Consider the following 22,267-nt stretch of genomic DNA (forward strand, 5'->3'; position numbering starts at 1 on the left):
AAGTAGATAGCCCCAGGCCATCTACCAAGCCACACCTTAACCAGCAGCTTGTTTGATGGAAAGACACCACCAACAGTAGCGCTATTATCGGCTTAGCAGAAACAAGGTCAAGTCACACTACCTGACCCCTTCCTATCTTGAGGTTATCTTGAGATGATTTTGGGGCTTAGCGTCCCCGCGGCTCGGTCCTCGACTAGGCCTCCTTTTTGTTACACTCCCTCAGGAAGCAGCTCGTAGCAGCTGTCTAACTCCCAGGAACCTATTTACTGTTAGGTAACATGGGCATCAGGGTGAAAGAAACTGCCTATTTGTTTCCGCCTCCATGGGGAATCGAACCCGGAACCTCAGGACTACGAATCCGAAGTGCTGTCCACACAGCTGTCAGGCGCCCCCTGGTCGGTTTGTAGTCATTGACACTCTAGATATGTGAGTTCTTAATTATTGGAGCCAGACAACGTGGTGCCTCTCAAAATCCTGTCTGGCTGACTCATGTTCTATGTATATATTAAATACAAAACACCTTTACGGTGTTACAGGGTGATACGTGACCCACGTAATGCGGACCAATCTGCCTCCCAATCAAACCAGGGGTATAGACCCTCCACCCTGGAAGCCACCGGAGAAAAAAGAACCCGATACACCTCCCTACAACCAAATGACATAAACCCCGGGAACCTACAAAGCGCTCGCACAATCATCATCGCCCAAGAGTACACGGAAGGAGTAAACGAGCGATATCCCGACAATCCTCAAGGTGCACCAAACAAAAGTAAAGAACAAGGGAGTTTAAACCACCACTCAACCCAACCCCCTACGAAGCAACACCCAAAATAAGGCTAAGTACTTAACATACACATCTGGAATCCCTCCCAACCCCACCCTCCTCCACCCGCAAACACAAGGAAGACCTACGAATCGGGTGATACCGCCCACCCCAGACATACCTGTAAACCACACACTCAATATGACGAGCACGCCGCTGGTCCAACGAGAAACATTGCGCGAGAAACCAGACCGGCGACTAAACCTTACAAGTCATGATAATCACGCGTTGATAAATCATGAGAGCCCGCTTTGAAAGTAAACCCACCCATCGCCCGCAAGACTGCATCCCAATTAAACGACAAAGACTGCTCATATGAGCGAAACCAAGTAAACCCCAAAACACACATAGACAGCACGACAGGAAACCAGGACCCACCCCACGCCAAATGCAAGGACCATCCCCCCAACCCCATAAGATACGATTTCTTCCGATTAACAACAACCCCAGTGGCCAACTCAAAACCACACACGAGATCCTAAACCACAGGAACAGAACCCTCAGAAGCGATAAACAGGACAGTGTCATTTGCATGCCAACAAACCTTCAGAACCAACGCATTCCGCAAACGCGGCGAGACCACCAAACGACTAGCCCGCACTGCACGAAAGAAAGGCTCCTGGAACACCACATACAGGAGCATAGAGAGCGGGCACTCCTGCCGAACCAATCGCCAAATCGCAAAGGGGCACCAAACAAACCATTGCCTCACACCTTACTACAACAACTCACATACAACATCAGAACCCACCCACAAACTGGGGAAGGAAACTCAAGCGCCCGAAGACCTGCAAAACAAACCCGATTGGCACCCTATCAAAAGCCTTCGACCAATCTAGGCTGACCTTAGCGGCAGACACGTCAGACTCCGACAGATACAGAAGCACATCCTGAAAGAAGAAATTGCACTATACCAACGACCTACCAGGAACCTCACAAAACTTTCCAACCGAAACTACCGACCCCACCATAGCCCGAAGGTGTCTTACCAACAGTTTAGAAATAATTTTATGGTAAAAATTTAGCAACGTGATTGGCCGCCAATTCGCAAAAAAACCGCAAATCCCCCGGCTTTGGGAGAAGCCACACAAGACCCTCATTCTGCAAACCAGACAGTGTCACACGGTTCAAACAAAATCGAACAACCTCTAAAACATTTGGCCCAATCATGTCCCAAAACGTGACATAAGATTCCATAAGAAGACCGTCCAAACCAGGAACCTTTCCCCGACGAAAAGAACTGACGACACCGCAAAGCTCCAACAGGCTAACCTTCCCCTCAAGAGCAAGACAGCTCATAACCGACAGCCCGGGAATAAAGTGTTGAAGAAAGAACTCTCTCAACCCCTCATCCCCCCTGACCCACCCATACAAAGCCTCAAGTGTACTGCGCACATAGAGTAAGACCGCATCTGTGTTTGATAACACCGACCCATCCGGCTGATGGAGGCTTGTCAACAAAACAGAGGCACGACCTGTCTTTTCCTGTCGCAACAAATACGAAAACAGCATCCCCTCCCCCGCAAGCGTTCCTCAACTCTAGCCCAAACACGAACGCCCTCTGCAATTTCCTCCCGCAATCCACGAAGATGCTCTTTACACAAGAAGATATCCCCAGATCAATCAAAACCCCTTTTAACCAATGCATACAGACGATTCAACTGCGTCTGTAAAATGCGCATCAACACAAAATGCCTCGCCACCACTAGTTTTGCCAACACAACAAAAAAAGAACGACACTCACCCTTGCACCACTCCAGAACAGAGGGAACCCCTTCTTTCCGAGCAGCCAAAAAAAAAGCCCACCTCCCCCGAAACAGATCACCAACCCCCAGACACCCCAGCAACCCGCAATTTAGCTACCACCAGCCCCGACCAACCCGCACCTGACTCCTAACCCCAACCTGCAGAACAACCATACAATGATCGGAAAAACTCACAGGAATCGTCTAAAAAGAGAAAACCTACCCCTCATCCTTATGGACGTAAAACCGATCGAGATGCGAACAAGACCCCATGCGACACAAACGTGAAATCCAACGCACCCCCGAGCATCCCTCAACCCATAACTCTGCAAAGTCACGGATAAAGCAGAGGAGACATTCGCAAGATGAAAACTGTTACTATCACGTGCCGACTTGATACAATTAAAATCCCCCCCCCCCCCCCCGAGAATCAACCCCCGCATATCATGCCACAAAAATGTAACAAACCACTAGAAAAAAAACCTCCCACTCATGCCGACCCAGACGGAGCTTAAACATTCAACAATGAAACCTCCACACCACGTCCTCCCTCCCCTTTCACCCCATACCCTCCCTGTCCCTCCCCCTTCACTGGATCCCCCGCCCCTCATCCCAGTATCCTCTGAGACCCTGTTATCCACCTCACAGGTCCTCACACCCATGGAACAGCCTCCCCCACCAGCAGAACACTCACCAAGGAGGCGATTTGAGAAGGGACAGAAGAAAGTGAGCCTCAAAGCGATGTACACAAACATAGATGGAATTACAAATAAAGCAAATGAGCTTGGAGAACTGGTACTAGAGGAAAACCCAGACATAATAGCCCTCACAGAAACAAAGATCACGAAAACGATAACAAATGCAGTGTTCCCACAGGACTATTATGTTATGAGGAAAGAGAGGGAAGGAAGAGGTGGGGGTGGTGTAGCTCTGCTGGTAAGACAAGGCTGGGATTTTGAGGAGATGGATATTCAGGGCTGCGAAGGTTTCAGTGACTACATAGCAGGTACTGTAACAAATGGAGGGAAAAAAATTATAGTCGCAGTCATATATAATCCACCACCAAATGACAGAAGACCTAGACAGGAATATGATAGAAACAACATGGCCACCATTAACATAATAGAAAGAGCAGCTTCTGTTGCTAGCAGGAATGGATCTGGACTACTAATTATGGGAGACTTCAACCATGGGAAGATAGATTGGAAGAACAGAGACCCGCATGGAGGACCAGAAACATGGAGAGCTAAGCTGCTGGACGTGGCAACAAGAAACTTTCTAAGCCAGCACACCAAAGAACCAACAAGAATGAGAGGAGAAGATGAACCAGCAATGCTTGATTTGATATTTACCCTAAATGAATGGGATATAAGGGAAGTTAAGATGGAAGCGCCCTTGGGAATGAGTGACCACAGTGTATTGAACTTTGAGTACCTGGTAGAGCTAGGACTTATCTCCCCCCAAAAAGAACTAGGAATCAAAAAGCTGGCATACCGAAAGGGGAATTATGAACAGACGAGAAGTTTCCTAAGTGAAATACCTTGGGACACAGACCTCAGAGACAAGTCTGTACAGGGTATGATGGACTATGTTACCCAATAGTGTCAGGAGGCAGTAAACAGGTTCATCCCGGCCCAAAGGGAAAAATCCGAGAAGCAACAGAAGAATCCATGGTATAATAGGGCATGTATGGAAGCGAAGAAACTGAACAAAAAGGCGTGGAGGAACTTCCGGAATAACAGAACACCAGAAAGCCGAGAGAGATACCAGAGAACCAGGAATGAGTACGTCAGGGTGAGAAGAGAAGCAGAGAAAAATTTTGAAAATGATATAGCAAACAAAGCCAAGACCGAACCAAAGCTACTCCACAGTCACATCAGAAGGAAAACAACAGTGAAAGAACAGGTATTGAAACTTAGAACAGGCGAGGACAGGTATACAGAGAATGACAGAGAGGTGTGTGAGGAACTCAACAAGAGGTTCCAGGAGGTCTTCACAATAGAACAGGGTGAGGTCACTGTGCTAGGAGAAAGGGAGGTAAACCAGGCGGCCTTGGAGGAGTTCGAAATTACGAGAGAGGAGGTCAAGAGACACCTGCTGGATCTGGATGTTAGAAAGGCTGTTGGTCCAGATGGGATCTCACCATGGGTACTGAAAGAGTGTGCAGAGGCACTTTGCCTGCCACTCTCCATAGTGTATAGTAAGTCACTAGAGACGGGAGACCTACCAGAAATATGGAAGACGGCGAATGTGGTCCCAATATACAAAAAGGGCGACAGACAAGAGGCACTGAACTACAGGCCAGTGTCCTTGACTTGTATACCATGCAAGGTGATGGAGAAGATCGTGAGAAAAAACCTGGTAACACATCTGGAGAGAAGGGACTTCGTGACAAATCGCCAACATGGATTCAGGGAGGGTAAATCTTGCCTTACAGGCTTGATAGAATTCTACGATCAGGTGACACAGATTAAGCAAGAAAGAGAGGGCTGGGCGGACTGCATTTTCTTGGATTGTCGGAAAGCCTTTGACACAGTACCGCATAAGAGGCTGGTACATAAGCTGGAGAGACAGGCAGGTGTAGCTGGTAAGGTGCTCCAGTGGATAAGGGAGTATCTAAGCAATAGGAAGCAGAGAGTTACGGTGAGGGGTGAGACCTCCGATTGGCGTGAAGTCACCAGTGGAGTCCCACAGGGCTCTGTACTCGGTCCTATCTTGTTTCTGATATATGTAAATGATCTCCCGGAGGGTATCGATTCATTTCTCTCAATGTTTGCGGACGATGCTAAAATTATGAGAAGGATTAAAACAGAAGAGGACTGTTTGAGGCTTCAAGAAGACCTAGACAAGCTGAAGGAATGGTCGAACAAATGGTTGTTAGAGTTTAACCCAACCAAATGTAATGTAATGAAGATAGGTGTAGGGAGCAGGAGGCCAGATACAAGGTATCATCTGGGAGAGGAAATTCTTCAGGAGTCAGAGAAGGAAAAAGACTTGGGGGTTGATATCACGCCAGACCTGTCTCCTGCAGCACATATCAAGCGGATAACATCAGCGGCATATGCCAGGCTGGCCAACATACGAACGGCATTCAGAAACTTGTGTAAAGAATCATTCAGAACTTTGTATACCACATATGTCAGGCCAATCCTGGAGTATGCAGCCCCAGCATGGAGTCCATATCTAGTCAAGGATAAGACTAAACTGGAAAAGGTTCAAAGGTTTGCCACCAGACTAGTACCCGAGCTGAGAGGTATGAGCTATGAGGAGAGACTACGGGAATTAAACCTCACTTCGCTGGAAGACAGAAGAGTTAGGGGGGACATGATCACCACATTCAAGATTCTGAAGGGGATTGATAGGGTAGATAAAGACAGTCTATTTAACACAAGGGGAACACGCACAAGGGGACACAGGTGGAAACTGAGTGCCCAAATGAGCCACAGAGATATTAGAAAGAACTTTTTTAGTGTCAGAGTGGTTGACAAATGGAATGCATTAGGAAGTGATGTGGTGGAGGCTGACTCCATACACAGTTTCAAGTGTAGATATGACAGAGCCCGATAGGCTCATGAATCTGTACACCTGTTGATTGACGGTTGAGAGGCGGGACCAAAGAGCCAGAGCTCAACCCCCGCAAACACAACTAGGTGAGTACAACTAGGTGAGTACCAAGATACGAAACCTGAATCAACAAAACCCGACCATCCTCATCCATTTCCGTGTGAGGCACGGAAATAAATGCCCTCCGAGAAAGGAGGATGTGCGTACCCCCTACCATAGACTGCGATGGGTTGAAAATCGCCTGAAAACATTCATCCAACATCGGCAACAGATCCACATCCTTAACATTATGTTCATGCACAAAAGCTACATCCACGCGACAATCAGACAATCACGCAGCATCGATACCAGCCCCATCTGCACAGCCACCACCCACAGCCTATTGACATTGAGCGACACACAAGTCAGAGATGGAGCCATGGAGAAAGACTTTCATAGATCCCCCAAAACACTCTTCCGTTAGTCAGGAGCACCAACAGAACTCACACACCCCGTGAAGCAGCCGCTACCGGAGGCACAGTCCCAGACCCCTTACGCAAAGTAAGGAGCAGGCCAGCCTAACCCCCGTCGCTAGGCCCTGGGTCAATGTTACGGCCCTCTCGGGATGCAACGGGGTTCTTACTCTGATGTTGTTAGAGGAAGATATATATCCGTTCCCAAGCCAGTAGTGGCTATCAAGGGATGTGATCCGTGACGCAAGTAACTTAAAGGGGGAAGGGAAAGAAAGTTAAGAACTTAAGATTATAATTCACCATCACCAAATAAATAAATAAGATATAAAAGAGTTCACAGGGGGAGGGGTATAAACACTTATTTACAGGGGAAATACACTGTAGTCTTCTGCTGAAGACTATGGATCCTCGCTCTCGGTGCTTAATCCTCGGTGCTTCTTCGTGGCCTCACAACGAATCCTCTAGGAAGCTGAGCCTACCCTGGCCACAGGTCAGCCAAAACACAGGTCCACTGGGGGCACCGCTGTGGAGGCCGTCAACCACAAATCCAGCAGGGGCTCTGCTGGCAGGTTCCGGACCCGCGACGCTGGTCAGGCCACTCCACGAACGATATAAGGGGAACGTCCTAGACAGGAGCCTCGTGTGACACCACAAATCACTCTCCTGTCCTCAATACCCCAGTGGATGATCGTCTCCAACAGTCGGTCCCGGGTCCCTTTTACTGCTACTCCACTGGCAGGGTAACACACCACAGTGTTCTTCCGGGGGGACGACTTCACAACTGCTGCAGCAAAGTACAAGGTATGGAGACGGCTGCCTCGGGTAGACTGACTCAACTTCCAACACAGCAGTCCCAGGTCGACTCTGTAAGCAGACACGTCATCAATAACTGGGACACACTAAGGCACCTCACTTACAGGCTCAGACACAAACGCCCACCTATCCACTCCATAGATGGCGCTGGTGTCTGAGCACCACCTCACCAGAGGTCAGCAGCGGCGGTGTTGAGTGCTGAACGGGACTGGAAACTGGCCCTCGTAGCTAGTACTCGTCGTCCTCACCAGGTGTCGTCGTCCTTTTGGAGGGGGTTTCGGGAGCTGACCCACAGATGGCACGGTTGTCACTGCTCCGGGCTCGGACGCTGGATCCGGGTTCGTAACAGTCAAATACACCCCCACTCTGTCTCTGCGACAATCAGAGGGCCGCCAGACAGTCCCTCTGATTGAGGCGTAACACATCCACCATCCACCGGGTTCACAGAGAGGGCAATAGACCCATCCACAGCGACATGGCCTGGAGACGACCTACCGTCTGCCAGGCTAGAGAACCCATGCTCTCTGGACCGAATACTCCCATCACACCTCCGACCCTTCGATAGCTCAAAACGTCGGTCCGACAGCGAGGATTCCTGTGACCGGTGAGAAGGACGGACGCCGTTCGAGGGTCCACCAGCCCCCAAGGATGAGCCAGGGGTACCCACATCATCAGAGGTGGGGTGCTCTAGGGTACCCCCAGCTTTCATGGGATGTCTCTGATACTCTCTACTCATGACCCGTACATTTGCATTGAGCATTTTTATGCAATCGTTCTCATACCATTTTATTTTCTTCTTCTGATGGTTACTTCGCCCAGTCGCACGGCGTGGAGCCCTAATACAGCTCTCAATTTGGTTATTAAGATCATTAACAAATTTATCAGTATCTTCTGGGATTTGGTATTCCGTGAACCAGTCACTCATCCTCTTATGAAGGGCGGCCTCATATCTGGTTCAAGTCATAACCTTTCTCTTTTATTTGTCTCTCCTTTTCTTGCTCATGTCGACGGTGGTAATCAGTGCCCAGTGGTCGTTACATAAACTGTGTACAATGTGTGTACTGGCATCCGTGTCTTGTGCGTTTAGCAGGAGAGCATAGTCTAATCTTCCTCCTCTATTGTGATATCATCTTTGCGAAGCTGTAGGAATGTCAAGGTTTTGGAGGATAGAAGTAAACAAAGTTCTCTCTCTCTCTGCTGGGCCAGTGATAAGGCTTATCTTAATAATATTATTTATGTCATTGTGTCTTGCATGCCAATCCATGAAACGTCCATAGTCTATGCAAGCAATATTTATCTACTTCCACCTTATTGCTCCAAATACACTTGTACAAATTATGAATTGGGGTACCAAGGCAGAGGTCCAATGTAATATAGTTGGTGTTTGGATCGAGACATGAGCCTGTTGCAGACATAGGTAATGCTAAAAGAAAATCCCCTACATGTGGGCACCCACAGCTCTAATGCGAGCTTTCTGCTGTTGTTACATTGCAGCACGGAGCAAGGCCTCAGCTATTGTCTCCATTACTGGGCTGTCCCAGTGGGACTGTTTGTGGTTTTTTGAATGAGTCTTTTCTGAGAGCTGGAGCTGCAAGCGTATCCCCACTGATTGAAACATTCGATGAAAGCAAGTTCGAATATCCTAACCGAATCACAAAGGGGTTCTGGTAGGATTTCTTTTACAATATCATTCAGTGCAGACGAGGAGGAAAAGAAAGATACGAAAACAATATGGGAGGCTGTGTGGACACCAAGGCCACCAATTCTGACGCAGCGGATTGCTTGTTTCTGCTGTGAGTCGTCAAACAGGAAGAGAAGGGAAGGGAATTATCAGGAGAAAGCTCCAAATCATTATGACTGTAAAGCACTGGGAAGGGGTCAGGATAAGGTTTTGGGATGGAACGGGAGGGAAAGAATAATGCCCAACCACTTGGACGGTCGGAGATTGAACGCCGACCTGCATGAACGTTTTTCTGAACATTTTAAGGACGCATGAACTTTGAAAGGGTGTGTTCTTATTTTTTTTTCAACTTGTGTTTGATGAGATATGGGCTTAAAGGCTGAGCCGCATCTTCCCACCTGGGCCAGTGCTTTTGCTGAGCATTGTTCTCATGTAACTCTTGTTCAGATGTCTGAAGACAGTTTTATAATTGTTAACCTTACATTTACAGCAGTCGTCATGAGACGATAGAGCCAGTGTGATGACCCTATACGTTATTGTAGGGTCAAGTACTAGTTGCTTGCGTCTCGCCTTACAAGTCGTTGGTTGTGTAATGGCAACCCGTTCTTGCACTTGCTTATAGTCAATATTGGCTTATTTAATAAGTGCATATGTTACATACTAACTGATTGTAAATATTTTAGTTTACCTTGAAAAGCTTCGTAGAAAACACCGACCTTACCTAACCTTCTTAGTATGTTAAGATAAGCATCTTATTGCTTCTTAATTACAATTATTACTTAACCTATACAGTTGATAGGTATAGGTTACCTATACCGTTGGTAGGTATAGGTTACCTATACCGTTGGTAGGTATAGGTTACCTATACCGTTGGTAGGTATAGGTTACCTATACCGTTGGTAGGTATAGGTTACCTATACCGTTGGTAGGTATAGGTTACCTATACCGTTGATAGATATAGGTTACCTATACCGTTGGTAGGTATAGGTTACCTATACCGTTGATAGGTATAGGTTACCTATACCGTTGGTAGGTATAGGTTACCTATACCGTTGGTAGGTATAGGTTACCTATACCGTTGGTAGGTTAAGTAATAATTGTAATTAAGAAGCAATAAGATGCTTATCTTAACATACTAAGAAGGTTAGGTGAGGTCGGTGTTTTCTACGAAACTTTTCAAGGTAAACTAAAATATTTACAATCAGTTAGTATGTCACATATGCACTTATTAAATAAGCCAATATTGACTATAAGCAAGAGTAATGGAGTACCTGCAGACCCCCACCTGTGTTCCCGTGACCACCCGCTGACATCTCAGAGGAGCGATAAGAACAATCTTAAGAGGCCAACCTAATGTATATGTCTGCTGGCTGATTACTCCTCGTTATCTGAGCAATGTGGAGTGTTGTTATAGTTAAGACAACTCCAAGACTTGGAGGAGATGTTAGGCAAGGGTAGTTACTTTTCACCCTCCTAACTACCTATTGGTCAGCCAACCTCATTACCTGCCTGCTTTCTGGCATACCTACCTGTTTCTTCTAGCATGTCTACCTATACCTTCTTACACACCTACCTCTTGCCTTGTGGGAGGCACAAACAACTCTGGCTGCTATTTACGGCCCCAGATCGCTCATGGAATTCAAGGGCATCAGAGAAGAAGGTAATTGAGAATAAAGAGATGAGAGTAAGGCTAAGGAGCGCGGCCACACGCCCAGCCTCAACCTTCGGCCCATATCTTGGTGGCGAGGAGCGGCGCGCGCATGCCGGGACACGTCTTGTTATCTATGTGTTGTTATCGGTCTAATGCCCCCCCTCCCTCACGTCTAGTGCCCCCCCCCCTCCCTCACGTCTAGTGCCCACCCTCCCTCACGTCTAGTGCCCCCCTCCCTCACGTCTAGTGCCCCCCCTCCCTCACGTCTAGTGCCCCCCTCCCTCACGTCTAGTGCCCACCCTCCCTCACGTCTAGTGCCCCCCTCCCTCACGTCTAGTGCCCCCCCTCCCTCACGTCTAGTGCCCCCCCTCCCTCACGTCTAGTGCCCCCCCTCCCTCACGTCTAGTGCCCCCCTCCCTCACGTCTAGTGCCCCCCCTCCCTCACGTCTAGTGCCCCCCCCCCCTCCCTCACGTCTAGAGCCCCCCTCCCTCACGTCTAGTGCCCCCCCTCCCTCACGTCTAGTGCCCCCCTCCCTCACGTCTAGAGCCCCCCTCCCTCACGTCTAGTGCCCCCCCTCCCTCACGTCTAGTGCCCCCCTCCCTCACGTCTAGTGCCCCCCTCCCTCACGTCTAGTGCCCCCCCCTCCCTCACGTCTAGTGCCCCCCCTCCCTCACGTCTAGTGCCCCCCTCCCTCACGTCTAGTGCCCCCCTCCCTCACGTCTAGTGCCCCCCTCCCTCACGTCTAGTGCCCCCCTCCCTCACGCCTAGTGCCCCCCCTCTCCCTCACGTCTAGTGCCCCCCCTCTCCCTCACGTCTAGTGCCCCCCCTCTCCCTCACGTCTAGTGCCCCCCTCCCTCACGTCTAGTGCCCCCCCTCCCTCACGTCTAGTGCCCCCCTCCCTCACGTCTAGTCCCCCCCCTCACGTCTAGTGCCCCCCCCCCTCACGTCTAGTGCCCCCCCTCCCTCACGTCTAGTGCCCCCCCTCCCTCACGCCTAGTGCCCCCCTCCCTCACGTCTAGTGCCCCCCCTCCCTCACGTCTAGTGCCCCCCCTCCCTCACGTCTAGTGCCCCCCCTCCCTCACGTCTAGTGCCCCCCCTCCCTCACGTCTAGTGCCCCCCTCCCTCACGTCTAGTGCCCCCCCCCTCCCTCACGTCTAGTGCCCTCCCCTCCCTCACGTCTAGTGCCCCCCTCCCTCACGTCTAGTGCCCCCCTCCCTCACGTCTAGTGCTCCCCTCCCTCACGTCTAGTGCCCCTCCCACACGTCTAGTGCCCCCCTCCCTCACGTCTAGTGCCCCTCCCTCACGTCTAGTGCCCCCTCCCTCACGTCTAGTGCCCCCCTCCCTCACGACTAGTGCCCCCCCTCCCTCACGTCTAGTGCCCCCCCTCCCTCACGTCTAGTGCCCCCCCCCTCCCTCACGTCTAGTGCCCCCCCTCCCTCACGTCTAGAGCCCCCCCTCCCTCACGTCTAGTGCCCCCCCTCCCTCACGTCTAGTGCCCCCCCCCCTCCCTCACGTCTAGTGCCCCCCTTCCCTCACGTCTAGTGCCCCCCCTCCCTCACGTCTAGTGCCCCCCCTCCCTCACGTCTAGTGCCCCCCCTCCCTCACGTCTAGTGCCCCTCCCTCACGTCTAGTGCCCCTCCCTCACGTCTAGTGCCCCCCTCCCTCACGTCTAGTGCTCCCCTCCCTCACGTCTAGTGCCCCCCTCCCTCCCTCACGTCTAGTGCCCCCCCTCCCTCACGTCTAGTGCCCCCCCCTCCCTCACGTCTAGTGTCCCCCCTCCCTCACGTCTAGTGCCCCCCCTCCCTCACGTCTAGTGCCCCCCCTCCCTCACGTCTAGTGACCCCCCCCCCTCCCGCACGTCTAGTGCCCCCCTCCCTCACGTCTAGTGCCCCCCTCCCTCACGTCTAGTGCCCCCCTCCCTCACGTCTAGTGCCCCCCCTCCCTCACGTCTAGTGGCCCCCCTCCCTCACGTCTAGTGCCCCCCTCCCTCACGTCTAGTGCCCCCCCCTCACGTCTAGTGCCCCCCTCCCTCACGTCTAGTGCCCCCCCTCCCTCACGTCTAGTGCCCCCCTCCCTAACGTCTAGTGCCCCCCTCCCTCACGTCTAGTGCCCCCCTCCCTCACGTCTAGTGCCCCCCTCCCTCACGTCTAGTGCCCCCCCTCCCTCACGTCTAGTGCCCCCCCTCCCTCACGTCTAGTGCCCCCCTCCCTCACGTCTAGTGCCCCCCTCCCTCACGTCTAGTGCCCCCCCCTCACGTCTAGTGCCCCCCTCCCTCACGTCTAGTGCCCCCCTCCCTCACGTCTAGTGCCCCCCTCCCTCACGTCTAGTGCCCCCCCTCCCTCACGTCTAGTGCCCCCCCTCACGTCTAGTGCCCCCCCTCCCTCACGTCTAGTGCCCCCCCTCCCTCACGTCTAGTGCCCCTCTCCCTCACGACTAGTGCCCCCCTCCCTCACGTCTAGTGCCCCCCTCCCTCACGTCTATTGCCCCCCTCCCTCACGTCTATTGCCCCTCCCTCACGTCTAGTGCCCCCCTCCCACACGTCTAGTGCCCCCCTCCCTCACGTCTAGTGCCCCCCTCCCTCACGTCTAGTGCCCCCCCTCACGTCTAGTGCCCCCTCCCTCACGTCTAGTGCCCCCCCTCCCTCACGTCTAGTGCCCCCCTCCCTCACGTCTAGTGCCCCCCCTCCCTCACGTCTAGTGCTCCCCTCCCTCACGTCTAGTGCCCCCCCTCCCTCACGTCTAGTGCCCCTCCCTCACGTCTAGTGCCCCCCCCTCCCTCACGTCTAGTGCCCCCCTCCCTCACGTCTAGTGCCCCTCCCTCACGTCTAGTGCCCCCCCTCCCACACGTCTAGTGCCCCCCTCCCTCACGTCTAGTGCCCCCCTCCCTCACGTCTAGTGCCCCCCTCCCTCACGTCTAGTGCCCCCCCCCTCCCTCACGTCTAGTGCCCCCCTCCCACACGTCTAGTGCCCCCCTCCCTCACGTCTAGTGCCCCCCTCCCTCACGTCTAGTGCCCCCCCTCCCTCACGTCTAGTGCCCCCCTCCCTCACGTCTAGTGCCCCCCTCCCTCACGTCTAGTGCCCCCCCTCCCTCACGTCTAGTGCCCCTCCCTCACGTCTAGTGCCCCCCCCCTCCCACACGTCTAGTGCCCCCCTCCCTCACGTCTAGTGCCCCCCTCCCTCACGTCTAGTGCCCCCCCTCACGTCTAGTGCCCCCCTCCCTCACGTCTAGTGCCCCCCCTCCCTCACGTCTAGTGCCCCCTCCCCTCCCTCAAGTCTAGTGCCCCCCTCCCTCACGTCTAGTGCCCCCCCCCCTCCCTCACGTCTAGTGCCCCCCTCCCTCACGTCTAGTGCCCCCCTCCCTCACGTCTAGTGCCCCCCTCCCTCACGTCTAGTGCCCCCCCTCCCTCACGTCTAGTGCCCCTCCCTCCCTCACGTCTAGTGCCCCCCTCCCTCACGTCTAGTGCCCCCCTCCCTCACGTCTAGTGCCCCCCTCCTTCACGTCTAGTGCCCCCCCTCCCTCACGTCTAGTGCCCCCCCCTCCCTCACGTCTAGTGCCCCCCTCCCTCACGTCTAGTGCCCCCCTCCCTCACGTCTAGTGCCCCCCCCTTCCTCACGTCTAGTGCCCCTCCCTCCCTCACGTCTAGTGCCCCCCTCCCTCACGTCTAGTGCCCCCCTCCCTCACGTCTAGTGCCCCCCTCCCTCACGTCTAGTGCCCCCCCTCCCTCACGTCTAGTGCCCCCCTCCCTCACGTCTAGTGCCCCCCTCCCTCACGTCTAGTGCCTCCCCCTCCCTCACGTCTAGTGCCTCCCCCTCCCTCACGTCTAGTGCCCCCCCTCCCTCACGTCTAGTGCCCCCCCCTCCCTCACGTCTAGTGCCCCCCTCCCTCACGTCTAGTGCCCCCCCTCCCTCACGTCTAGTGCCCCCCTCCCTCACGTCTAGTGCCCCCCCTCCCTCACGTCTAGTGCCCCCCTCCCTCACGTCTAGTGCCCCCCTCCCTCACGTCTAGTGCCCCCCCTCCCTCACGTCTAGTGCCCCCCTCCCTCACGTCTAGTGCCCCCCTCCCTCACGTCTAGTGCCCCCCCTCCCTCACGTCTAGTGCCCCCCCTCCCTCACGTCTAGTGCCCCCCCGCTCCCTCACGTCTAGTGCCCCCCCCTCCCTCACGTCTAGTGCCCCCCCTCCCTCACGTCTAGTGCCCCCCCTCCCTCACGTCTAGTGCCCCCCTCCCTCACGTCTAGTGCCCCCCCTCCCTCACGTCTAGTGCCCCCCTCCCTCACGTCTAGTGCCCCCCTCCCTCACGTCTAGTGTCCCCCCCTCCCTCACGTCTAGTGCCCCCCTCCCTCACGTCTAGTGCCCCCCCTCCCTCACGTCTAGTGCCCTCCCTCCCTCACGTCTAGTGCCCCCCCCTCCCTCACGTCTAGTGCCCCCCCCTCCCTCACGTCTAGTGCCCCCCCTCCCTCACGTCTAGTGCCCCCCTCCCTCACGTCTAGTGCCCCCCCTCCCTCACGTCTAGTGCCCCCCTCCCTCACGTCTAGTGCCCCCCCTCCCTCACGTCTAGTGCCCCCCCTCCCTCACGTCTAGTGCCCCCCCTCCCTCACGTCTAGTGCCCCCCTCCCTCACGTCTAGTGCCCCCCCTCCCTCACGTCTAGTGCCCCCCTCCCTCACGTCTAGTGCCCCCCCTCCCTCACGTCTAGTGCCCCCCCCCCCAGGCAGCCTCTGACTGGTGGCCAGGCTCGTGTGATCAGTGATAGTTGGGTCGTTAAGGTCGGCGGTGACGTTTAAGTGTTCCTTTGAAAACAACATTTTTTGTGGAGAAGGATTTGAAGTGAAGGATTTATTGAGGCGTCAAGTAGCACAGAGGTGTTACCTGTGGACGACACCTTTGTGTACATAGTGGTACATAGTGGTACATAGAGTGCTGTGTGTCCGCAGTTGAAGCTTTATTTGTGGTGCCTGAATCTTGAGAGCTGAGGAAGCCTACCATCCCAGCACCATCCCAGCATCATCCCGGCACCATCCCGGCACCATCCCGGCTCCATCCCAGCACCATCCCGCTACCATCCCGGCACCATGGCTAAAGATGACCAGTACTCCATCACACTCAAGGAGTTTATTCAGGTATAGTGTCAGGGTGTGTGTGTGGCTAGTGGTGTTGCTGTGTCAGGGTGTGGCTAGTGGTGTTGCTGTATCAGGGTGTGTGTGTGGCTAGTGGTGTTGCTATGTCAGGGTGTGGCTAGTGGTGTTGCTGTGTCAGGGTGTGTGTGTGGCTAGTGGTGTTGCTGTGTCAGGGTGTGTGTGTGGCTAGTGGTGTTGCTATGTCAGGGTGTGGCTAGTGGTGTTGCTGTGTCAGGGTGTGTGTGTGGCTAGTGGTGTTGCTGTGTCAGGGTGTGGCTAGTGGTGTTGCTGTGTCAGGGTGTGTGTGTGGCTAGTGGTGTTGCTGTGTCAGGGTGTGGCTAGTGGTGTTGCTGTGTCAGGGTGTGTGTGTGGCTAGTGGTGTTGCTGTGTCAGGGTGTGTGTGTGGCTAGTGGTGTTGCTGTGTCAGGGTGTGTGTGTGGCTAGTGGTGTTGATGTGTCAGGGTGTGTGGCTAGTGGTGTTGCTGTGTCAGGGTGTGTGTGTGGCTAGTGGTGTTGCTGTGTCAGGGTGTGTGTGTGGCTAGTGGTGTTGCTGTGTCAGGGTGTGTGTGTGGCTAGTGGTGTTGCTGTGTCAGGGTGTGTGGCTAGTGGTGTTGCTGTGTCAGGGTGTGGCTAGTGGTGTTGCTGTGTCAGGGTGTGTGGCTAGTGGTATTGATGTGTCAGGGTGTGTGGCTAGTGGTGTTGCTGTGTCAGGGTGTGGCTAGTGGTGTTGCTGTGTCAGGGTGTGGCTAGTGGTGTTGCTGTGTCAGGGTGTGTGTGTGGCTAGTGGTGTTGCTGTGTCAGGGTGTGTGTGTGGCTAGTGGTGTTGCTGTGTCAGGGTGTGGCTAGTGGTGTTGCTGTGTCAGGGTGTGTGGCTAGTGGTGTTGCTGTGTCAGGGTGTGTGGCTAGTGGTGTTGCTGTGTCAGGGTGTGTGTGGCTAGTGGTGTTGCTGTGTCAGGGTGTGTGTGTGGCTAGTGGTGTTGCTGTGTCAGGGTGTGTGTGTGGCTAGTGGTGTTGCTGTGTCAGGGTGTGTGTGTGGCTAGTGGTGTTGATGTGTCAGGGTGTGTGTGTGTGGCTAGTGGTGTTGCTGTGTCAGGGTGTGTGTGTGGCTAGTGGTGTTGATGTGTCAGGGTGTGTGGCTAGTGGTGTTGCTGTGTCAGGGTGTGGCTAGTGGTGTTGCTGTGTCAGGGTGTGGCTAGTGGTGTTGCTGTGTCAGGGTGTGTGTGTGTGGCTAGTGGTGTTGCTGTGTCAGGGTGTGTGGCTAGTGGTGTTGCTGTGTCAGGGTGTGTGGCTAGTGGTGTTGCTGTGTCAGGGTGTGTGTGTGGCTAGTGGTGTTGCTGTGTCAGGGTGTGTGGCTAGTGGTGTTGCTGTGTCAGGGTGTGTGGCTAGTGGTGTTGCTGTGTCAGGGTGTGTGTGTGTGTGGCTAGTGGTGTTGCTGTGTCAGGGTGTGTGTGTGGCTAGTGGTGTTGCTGTGTCAGGGTGTGTGTGTGGCTAGTGGTGTTGCTGTGTCAGGGTGTGTGTGTGGCTAGTGGTGTTGCTGTGTCAGGGTGTGTGTGGCTAGTGGTGTTGATGTGTCAGGGTGTGTGTGTGGCTAGTGGTGTTGCTGTGTCAGGGTGTGTGGCTAGTGGTGTTGCTGTGTCAGGGTGTGTACTCACCTATATGTACTCACCTATATGTGCTTGCAGGATCGAGCATTGACTCTTGGATCCCGCCTTTCGAGCATCGGTTGTTTACAGCAATGACTCCTGTCCCATTTCCCTATCATACCTGGTTTTAAAATTATGAATAGTATTTGCTTCCACAACCTGTTCCTGAAGTGCATTCCATTTCCCCACTACTCTCACGCTAAAAGAAAACTTCCTAACATCTCTGTGACTCATCTGAGTTTCAAGCTTCCATCCATGTCCTCTCGTTCTGTTACTATTCCGTGTGAACATTTCGTCTATGTCCACTCTGTCAATTCCTCTGAGTATCTTATACGTTCCTATCATGTCCCCCCTCTCCCTTCTTCTTTCTAGTGTCGTAAGGCACAGTTCCCTCAGGCGCTCTTCATACCCCATCCCTCGTAGCTCTGGGACGAGTCTCGTTGCAAACCTCTGAACCTTTTCCAGTTTCATTATATGCTTCTTCAGATGGGGACTCCATGATGAGGCGGCATACTCTAAGACTGGCCTTACGTAGGCAGTGTAAAGCGCCCTAAATGCCTCCTTACTTAGGTTTCTGAATGATGTTCTAACTTTTGCCAGTGTAGAGTACGCTGCTGTCGTTATCCTATTAATATGTGTGTGTGTGGCTAGTGGTGTTGCTGTGTCAGGGTGTGTGGCTAGTGGTGTTGCTGTGTCAGGGTGTGTGGCTAGTGGTGTTGCTGTGTCAGGTTGTGTGGCTAGTGGTGTTGCTGTGTCAGGGTGTGTGGCTAGTGGTGTTGCTGTGTCAGGGTGTGTGTGTGTGTGGCTAGTGGTGTTGCTGTGTCAGGGTGTGTGTGTGGCTAGTGGTGTTGCTGTGTCAGGGTGTGTGTGTGGCTAGTGGTGTTGCTGTGTCAGGGTGTGTGTGGCTAGTGGTGTTGCTGTGTCAGGGTGTGTGTGTGGCTAGTGGTGTTGCTGTGTCAGGGTGTGTGGCGAGTGGTGTTGCTGTGTCAGGGTGTGTGTGTGGCTAGTGGTGTTGCTGTGTCAGGGTGTGTGCGTGGCTAGTGGTGTTGCTGTGTCAGGGTGTGTGGCTAGTGGTGTTGCTGTGTCAGGGTGTGTGTGTGGCTAGTGGTGTTGCTGTGTCAGGGTGTGTGTGGCTAGTGGTGTTGCTGTGTCAGGGTGTGTGTGTGGCTAGTGGTGTTGCTGTGTCAGGGTGTGTGGCTAGTGGTGTTGCTGTGTCAGGGTGTGTGGCTAGTGGTGTTGCTGTGTCAGGATGTGTGTGTGGCTAGTGGTGTTGCTGTGTCAGGATGTGTGTGTGGTTAGTGGTGTTGCTGTGTCAGGGTGTGTGGCTAGTGGTGTTGCTGTGTCAGGGTGTGTGTGTGGCTAGTGGTGTTGCTGTGTCAGGGTGTGTGGCTAGTGGTGTTGCTGTGTCAGGGTGTGTGGCTAGTGGTGTTGCTGTGTCAGTGTGTGTGTGTGGCTAGTGGTGTTGCTGTGTCAGGGTGTGTGTGTGGCTAGTGGTGTTGCTGTGTCAGGGTGTGTGGCTAGTGGTGTTGCTGTGTCAGGGTGTGTGTGGCTAGTGGTGTTGCTGTGTCAGGGTGTGTGGCTAGTGGTGTTGCTGTGTCAGGGTGTGTGTGTGGCTAGTGGTGTTGCTGTGTCAGGGTGTGTGGCTAGTGGTGTTGCTGTGTCAGGGTGTGGCTAGTGGTGTTGCTGTGTCAGGGTGTGGCTAGTGGTATTGCTGTGTCAGGGTGTGGCTAGTGGTGTTGCTGTGTCAGGGTGTGTGGCTAGTGGTGTTGCTGTGTCAGGGTGTGTGTGTGGCTAGTGGTGTTGCTGTGTCAGGGTGTGTGTGTGGCTAGTGGTGTTGCTGTGTCAGGGTGTGTGGCTAGTGGTGTTGCTGTGTCAGGGTGTGTGTGTGGCTAGTGGTGATGCTGTGTCAGGGTGTGTGGCTAGTGGTGTTGCTGTGTCAGGGTGTGTGTGGCTAGTGGTGTTGCTGTGTCAGGGTGTGTGGCTAGTGGTGTTGCTGTGTCAGGGTGTGTGTGTGGCTAGTGGTGTTGCTGTGTCAGGGTGTGTGGCTAGTGGTGTTGCTGTGTCAGGGTGTGGCTAGTGGTGTTGCTGTGTCAAGGTGTGGCTAGTGGTATTGCTGTGTCAGGGTGTGGCTAGTGGTGTTGCTGTGTCAGGGTGTGTGGCTAGTGGTGTTGCTGTGTCAGGGTGTGTGTGTGGCTAGTGGTGTTGCTGTGTCAGGGTGTGTGTGTGGCTAGTGGTGTTGCTGTGTCAGGGTGTGTGGCTAGTGGTGTTGCTGTGTCAGGGTGTGGCTAGTGGTGTTGCTGTGTCAGGGTGTGGCTAGTGGTATTGCTGTGTCAGGGTGTGGCTAGTGGTGTTGCTGTGTCAGGGTGTGTGTGGCTAGTGGTGTTGCTGTGTCAGGGTGTTTGTGTGGCTAGTGGTGTTGCTGTGTCAGGGTGTGTGTGTGGCTAGTGGTGTTGCTGTGTCAGGGTGTGTGGCTAGTGGTGTTGCTGTGTCAGGGTGTGGCTAGTGTTTTGCTGTGTCAGGGTGTGGCTAGTGGTGTTGCTGTGTCAGGGTGTGTGTGTGGCTAGTGGTGTTGCTATGTCACGGTGTGTGTGGCTAGTGGTGTTGCTGTGTCAGGGTGTGTGTGTGGCTAGTGGTGTTGCTGTGTCAGGGTGTGGCTAGTGGTGTTGCTGTGTCAGGGTGTGTGTGTGGCTAGTGGTGTTGCTGTGTCAGGGTGTGTGTGTGACTAGTGGTGTTGCTGTGTCAGGGTGTGTGTGTGGCTAGTGGTGTTGCTGTGTCAGGGTGTGTGTGGCTAGTGGTGTTGCTGTGTCAGGGTGTGTGGCTAGTGGTGTTGCTGTGTCAGGGTGTGTGTGTGGCTAGTGGTGTTGCTGTGTCAGGGTGTGTGTGTGACTAGTGGTGTTGCTGTGTCAGGGTGTGTGTGTGTGTGGCTAGTGGTGTTGCTGTGTCAGGGTGTGTGTGTTGCTATTGGTGTTGCTGTGTCAGGGTGTGTGTGTGGCTAGTGGTGTTGCTGTGTCAGGGTGTGTGTGTGGCTAGTGGTGTTGCTGTGTCAGGGTGTGTGGCTAGTGGTGTTGCTGTGTCAGGGTGTGTGTGTGGCTAGTGGTGTTGCTGTGTCAGGGTGTGTGTGTGGCTAGTGGTGTTGCTGTGTCAGGGTGTGTGTGTGGCTAGTGGTGTTGCTGTGTCAGGGTGTGTGTGTGGCTAGTGGTGTTGCTGTGTCAGGGTGTGTGTGACTAGTGGTGGTGCTGTGTCAGGGTGTGTGGCTAGTGGTGTTGCTGTGTCAGGGTGTGTGGCTAGTGGTGTTGCTGTGTCAGGGTGTGTGTGGCTAGTGGTGTTGCTGTGTCAGTGTGTGTGTGTGGCTAGTGGTGTTGCTGTGTCAGGGTGTGTGGCTAGTGGTGTTGCTGTGTCAGGGTGTGTGTGTGGCTAGTGGTGTTGATGTGTCAGGGTGTGTGTGTGGCTAGTGGTGTTGCTGTGTCTGGGTGTGGCTAGTGGTTTTGCTGTGCCAGGGTGTGTGTGGCTAGTGGTGTTGCTGTTTCAGTGTGTGTGTGGCTAGTGGTGTTGCTGTGTCAGGGTGTGTGTGGCTAGTGGTGTTGCTGTGTCAGGGTGTGTGTGGCTAGTGGTGTTGCTGTGTCAGGGTGTGTGGCTAGTGGTGTTGCTGTGTCAGTGTGTGTGTGGCTAGTGGTGTTGCTGTGTCAGGGTGTGGCTAGTGGTGTTGCTGTGTCAGGGTGTGTGGCTAGTGGTGTTGCTGTGTCAGGGTGTGTGGCTAGTGGTGTTGCTGTGTCAGGGTGTGTGTGTGGCTAGTGGTGTTGCTGTGTCAGGGTGTGTGGCTAGTGGTGTTGCTGTGTCAGGGTGTGTGGCTAGTGGTGTTGCTGTGTCAGGGTGTGTGTGTGGCTAGTAGTGTTGCTGTGTCAGGGTGTGTGTGTGGCTAGTGGTGTTGCTGTGTCAGGGTGTGATTGTGGCTAATGGTGTTGCTGTGTCAGGGTGTGTGTGTGGCTAGTGGTGTTGCTGTGTCAGGGTGTGTGGCTAGTGGTGTTGCTGTGTCAGGGTGTGTGGCTAGTGGTGTTGCTGTGTCAGGGTGTGTGGCTAGTGGTGTTGCTGTGTCAGGGTGTGGCTAGTGGTGTTGCTGTGTCAGGGTGTGGCTAGTGGTTTTTCTGTGTCAGGGTGTGTGTATGGCTAGTGGTGTTGCTGTGTCAGGGTGTGTGTGTGGCTAGTGGTGTTGCTGTGTCAGGGTGTGGCTAGTGGTGTTGCTGTGTCAGGGTGTGGCTAGTGGTGTTGCTGTGTCAGGGTGTGGCTAGTGGTGTTGCTGTGTCAGGGTGTGGCTAGTGGTGTTGCTGTGTCAGGGTGTGTGTGTGGCTAGTGGTGTTGCTGTGTCAGGGTGTGTGGCTAGTGGTGTTGCTGTGTCAGGGTGTGTGGGCTAGTGGTGTTGCTGTGTCAGGGTGTGGCTAGTGGTGTTGCTGTGTCAGGGTGTGTGTGTGGCTAGTGGTGTTGCTGTTTCAGTGTGTGGCTAGTGGTGTTGCTGTTTCAGCGTGTGTGTGGCTAGTGGTGTTGCTGTGTCAGGGTGTGTGTGGCTAGTGGTGTTGCTGTGTCAGGGTGTGTGTGGCTAGTGGTGTTGCTGTGTCAGGGTGTGTGGCTAGTGGTGTTGCTGTGTCAGGGTGTGTGTGTGGCTAGTGGTGTTGCTGTGTCAGGGTGTGTGTGTGGCTAGTGGTGTTGCTGTGTCAGGGTGTGTGTGTGGCTAGTGGTGTTGCTGTGTCAGGGTGTGTGTGTGGCTAGTGGTGTTGCTGTGTCAGGGTG

At 53.9% G+C, this 22,267-nt stretch overlaps 1 protein-coding gene across 3 annotated transcripts in view; it reads left to right on the forward strand.

The window, feature by feature from the left end:
* LOC123762722 (solute carrier family 2, facilitated glucose transporter member 1) overlaps positions 1–22,267 on the forward strand; it is a 366,608-nt gene that overhangs the window by 79,044 nt on the left and 265,297 nt on the right. Inside the window, exon 1 of one of the 3 annotated variants that reach the window (XM_069332311.1) lies at positions 15,484–15,845. The exons of the other annotated variants lie outside the window; for them this stretch is intronic. Coding sequence (XP_069188412.1) covers positions 15,798–15,845 — 48 coding nt within the window. The 5' untranslated portion in view covers positions 15,484–15,797. Of the gene's footprint in view, positions 1–15,483; positions 15,846–22,267 lie in introns of those variants that run through there. 3 annotated transcript variants of the gene reach the window in all.

Source organism: Procambarus clarkii, chromosome 27, assembly GCF_040958095.1.
Source record: "Procambarus clarkii isolate CNS0578487 chromosome 27, FALCON_Pclarkii_2.0, whole genome shotgun sequence".
Lineage (NCBI taxonomy): Eukaryota > Metazoa > Arthropoda > Malacostraca > Decapoda > Cambaridae > Procambarus > Procambarus clarkii.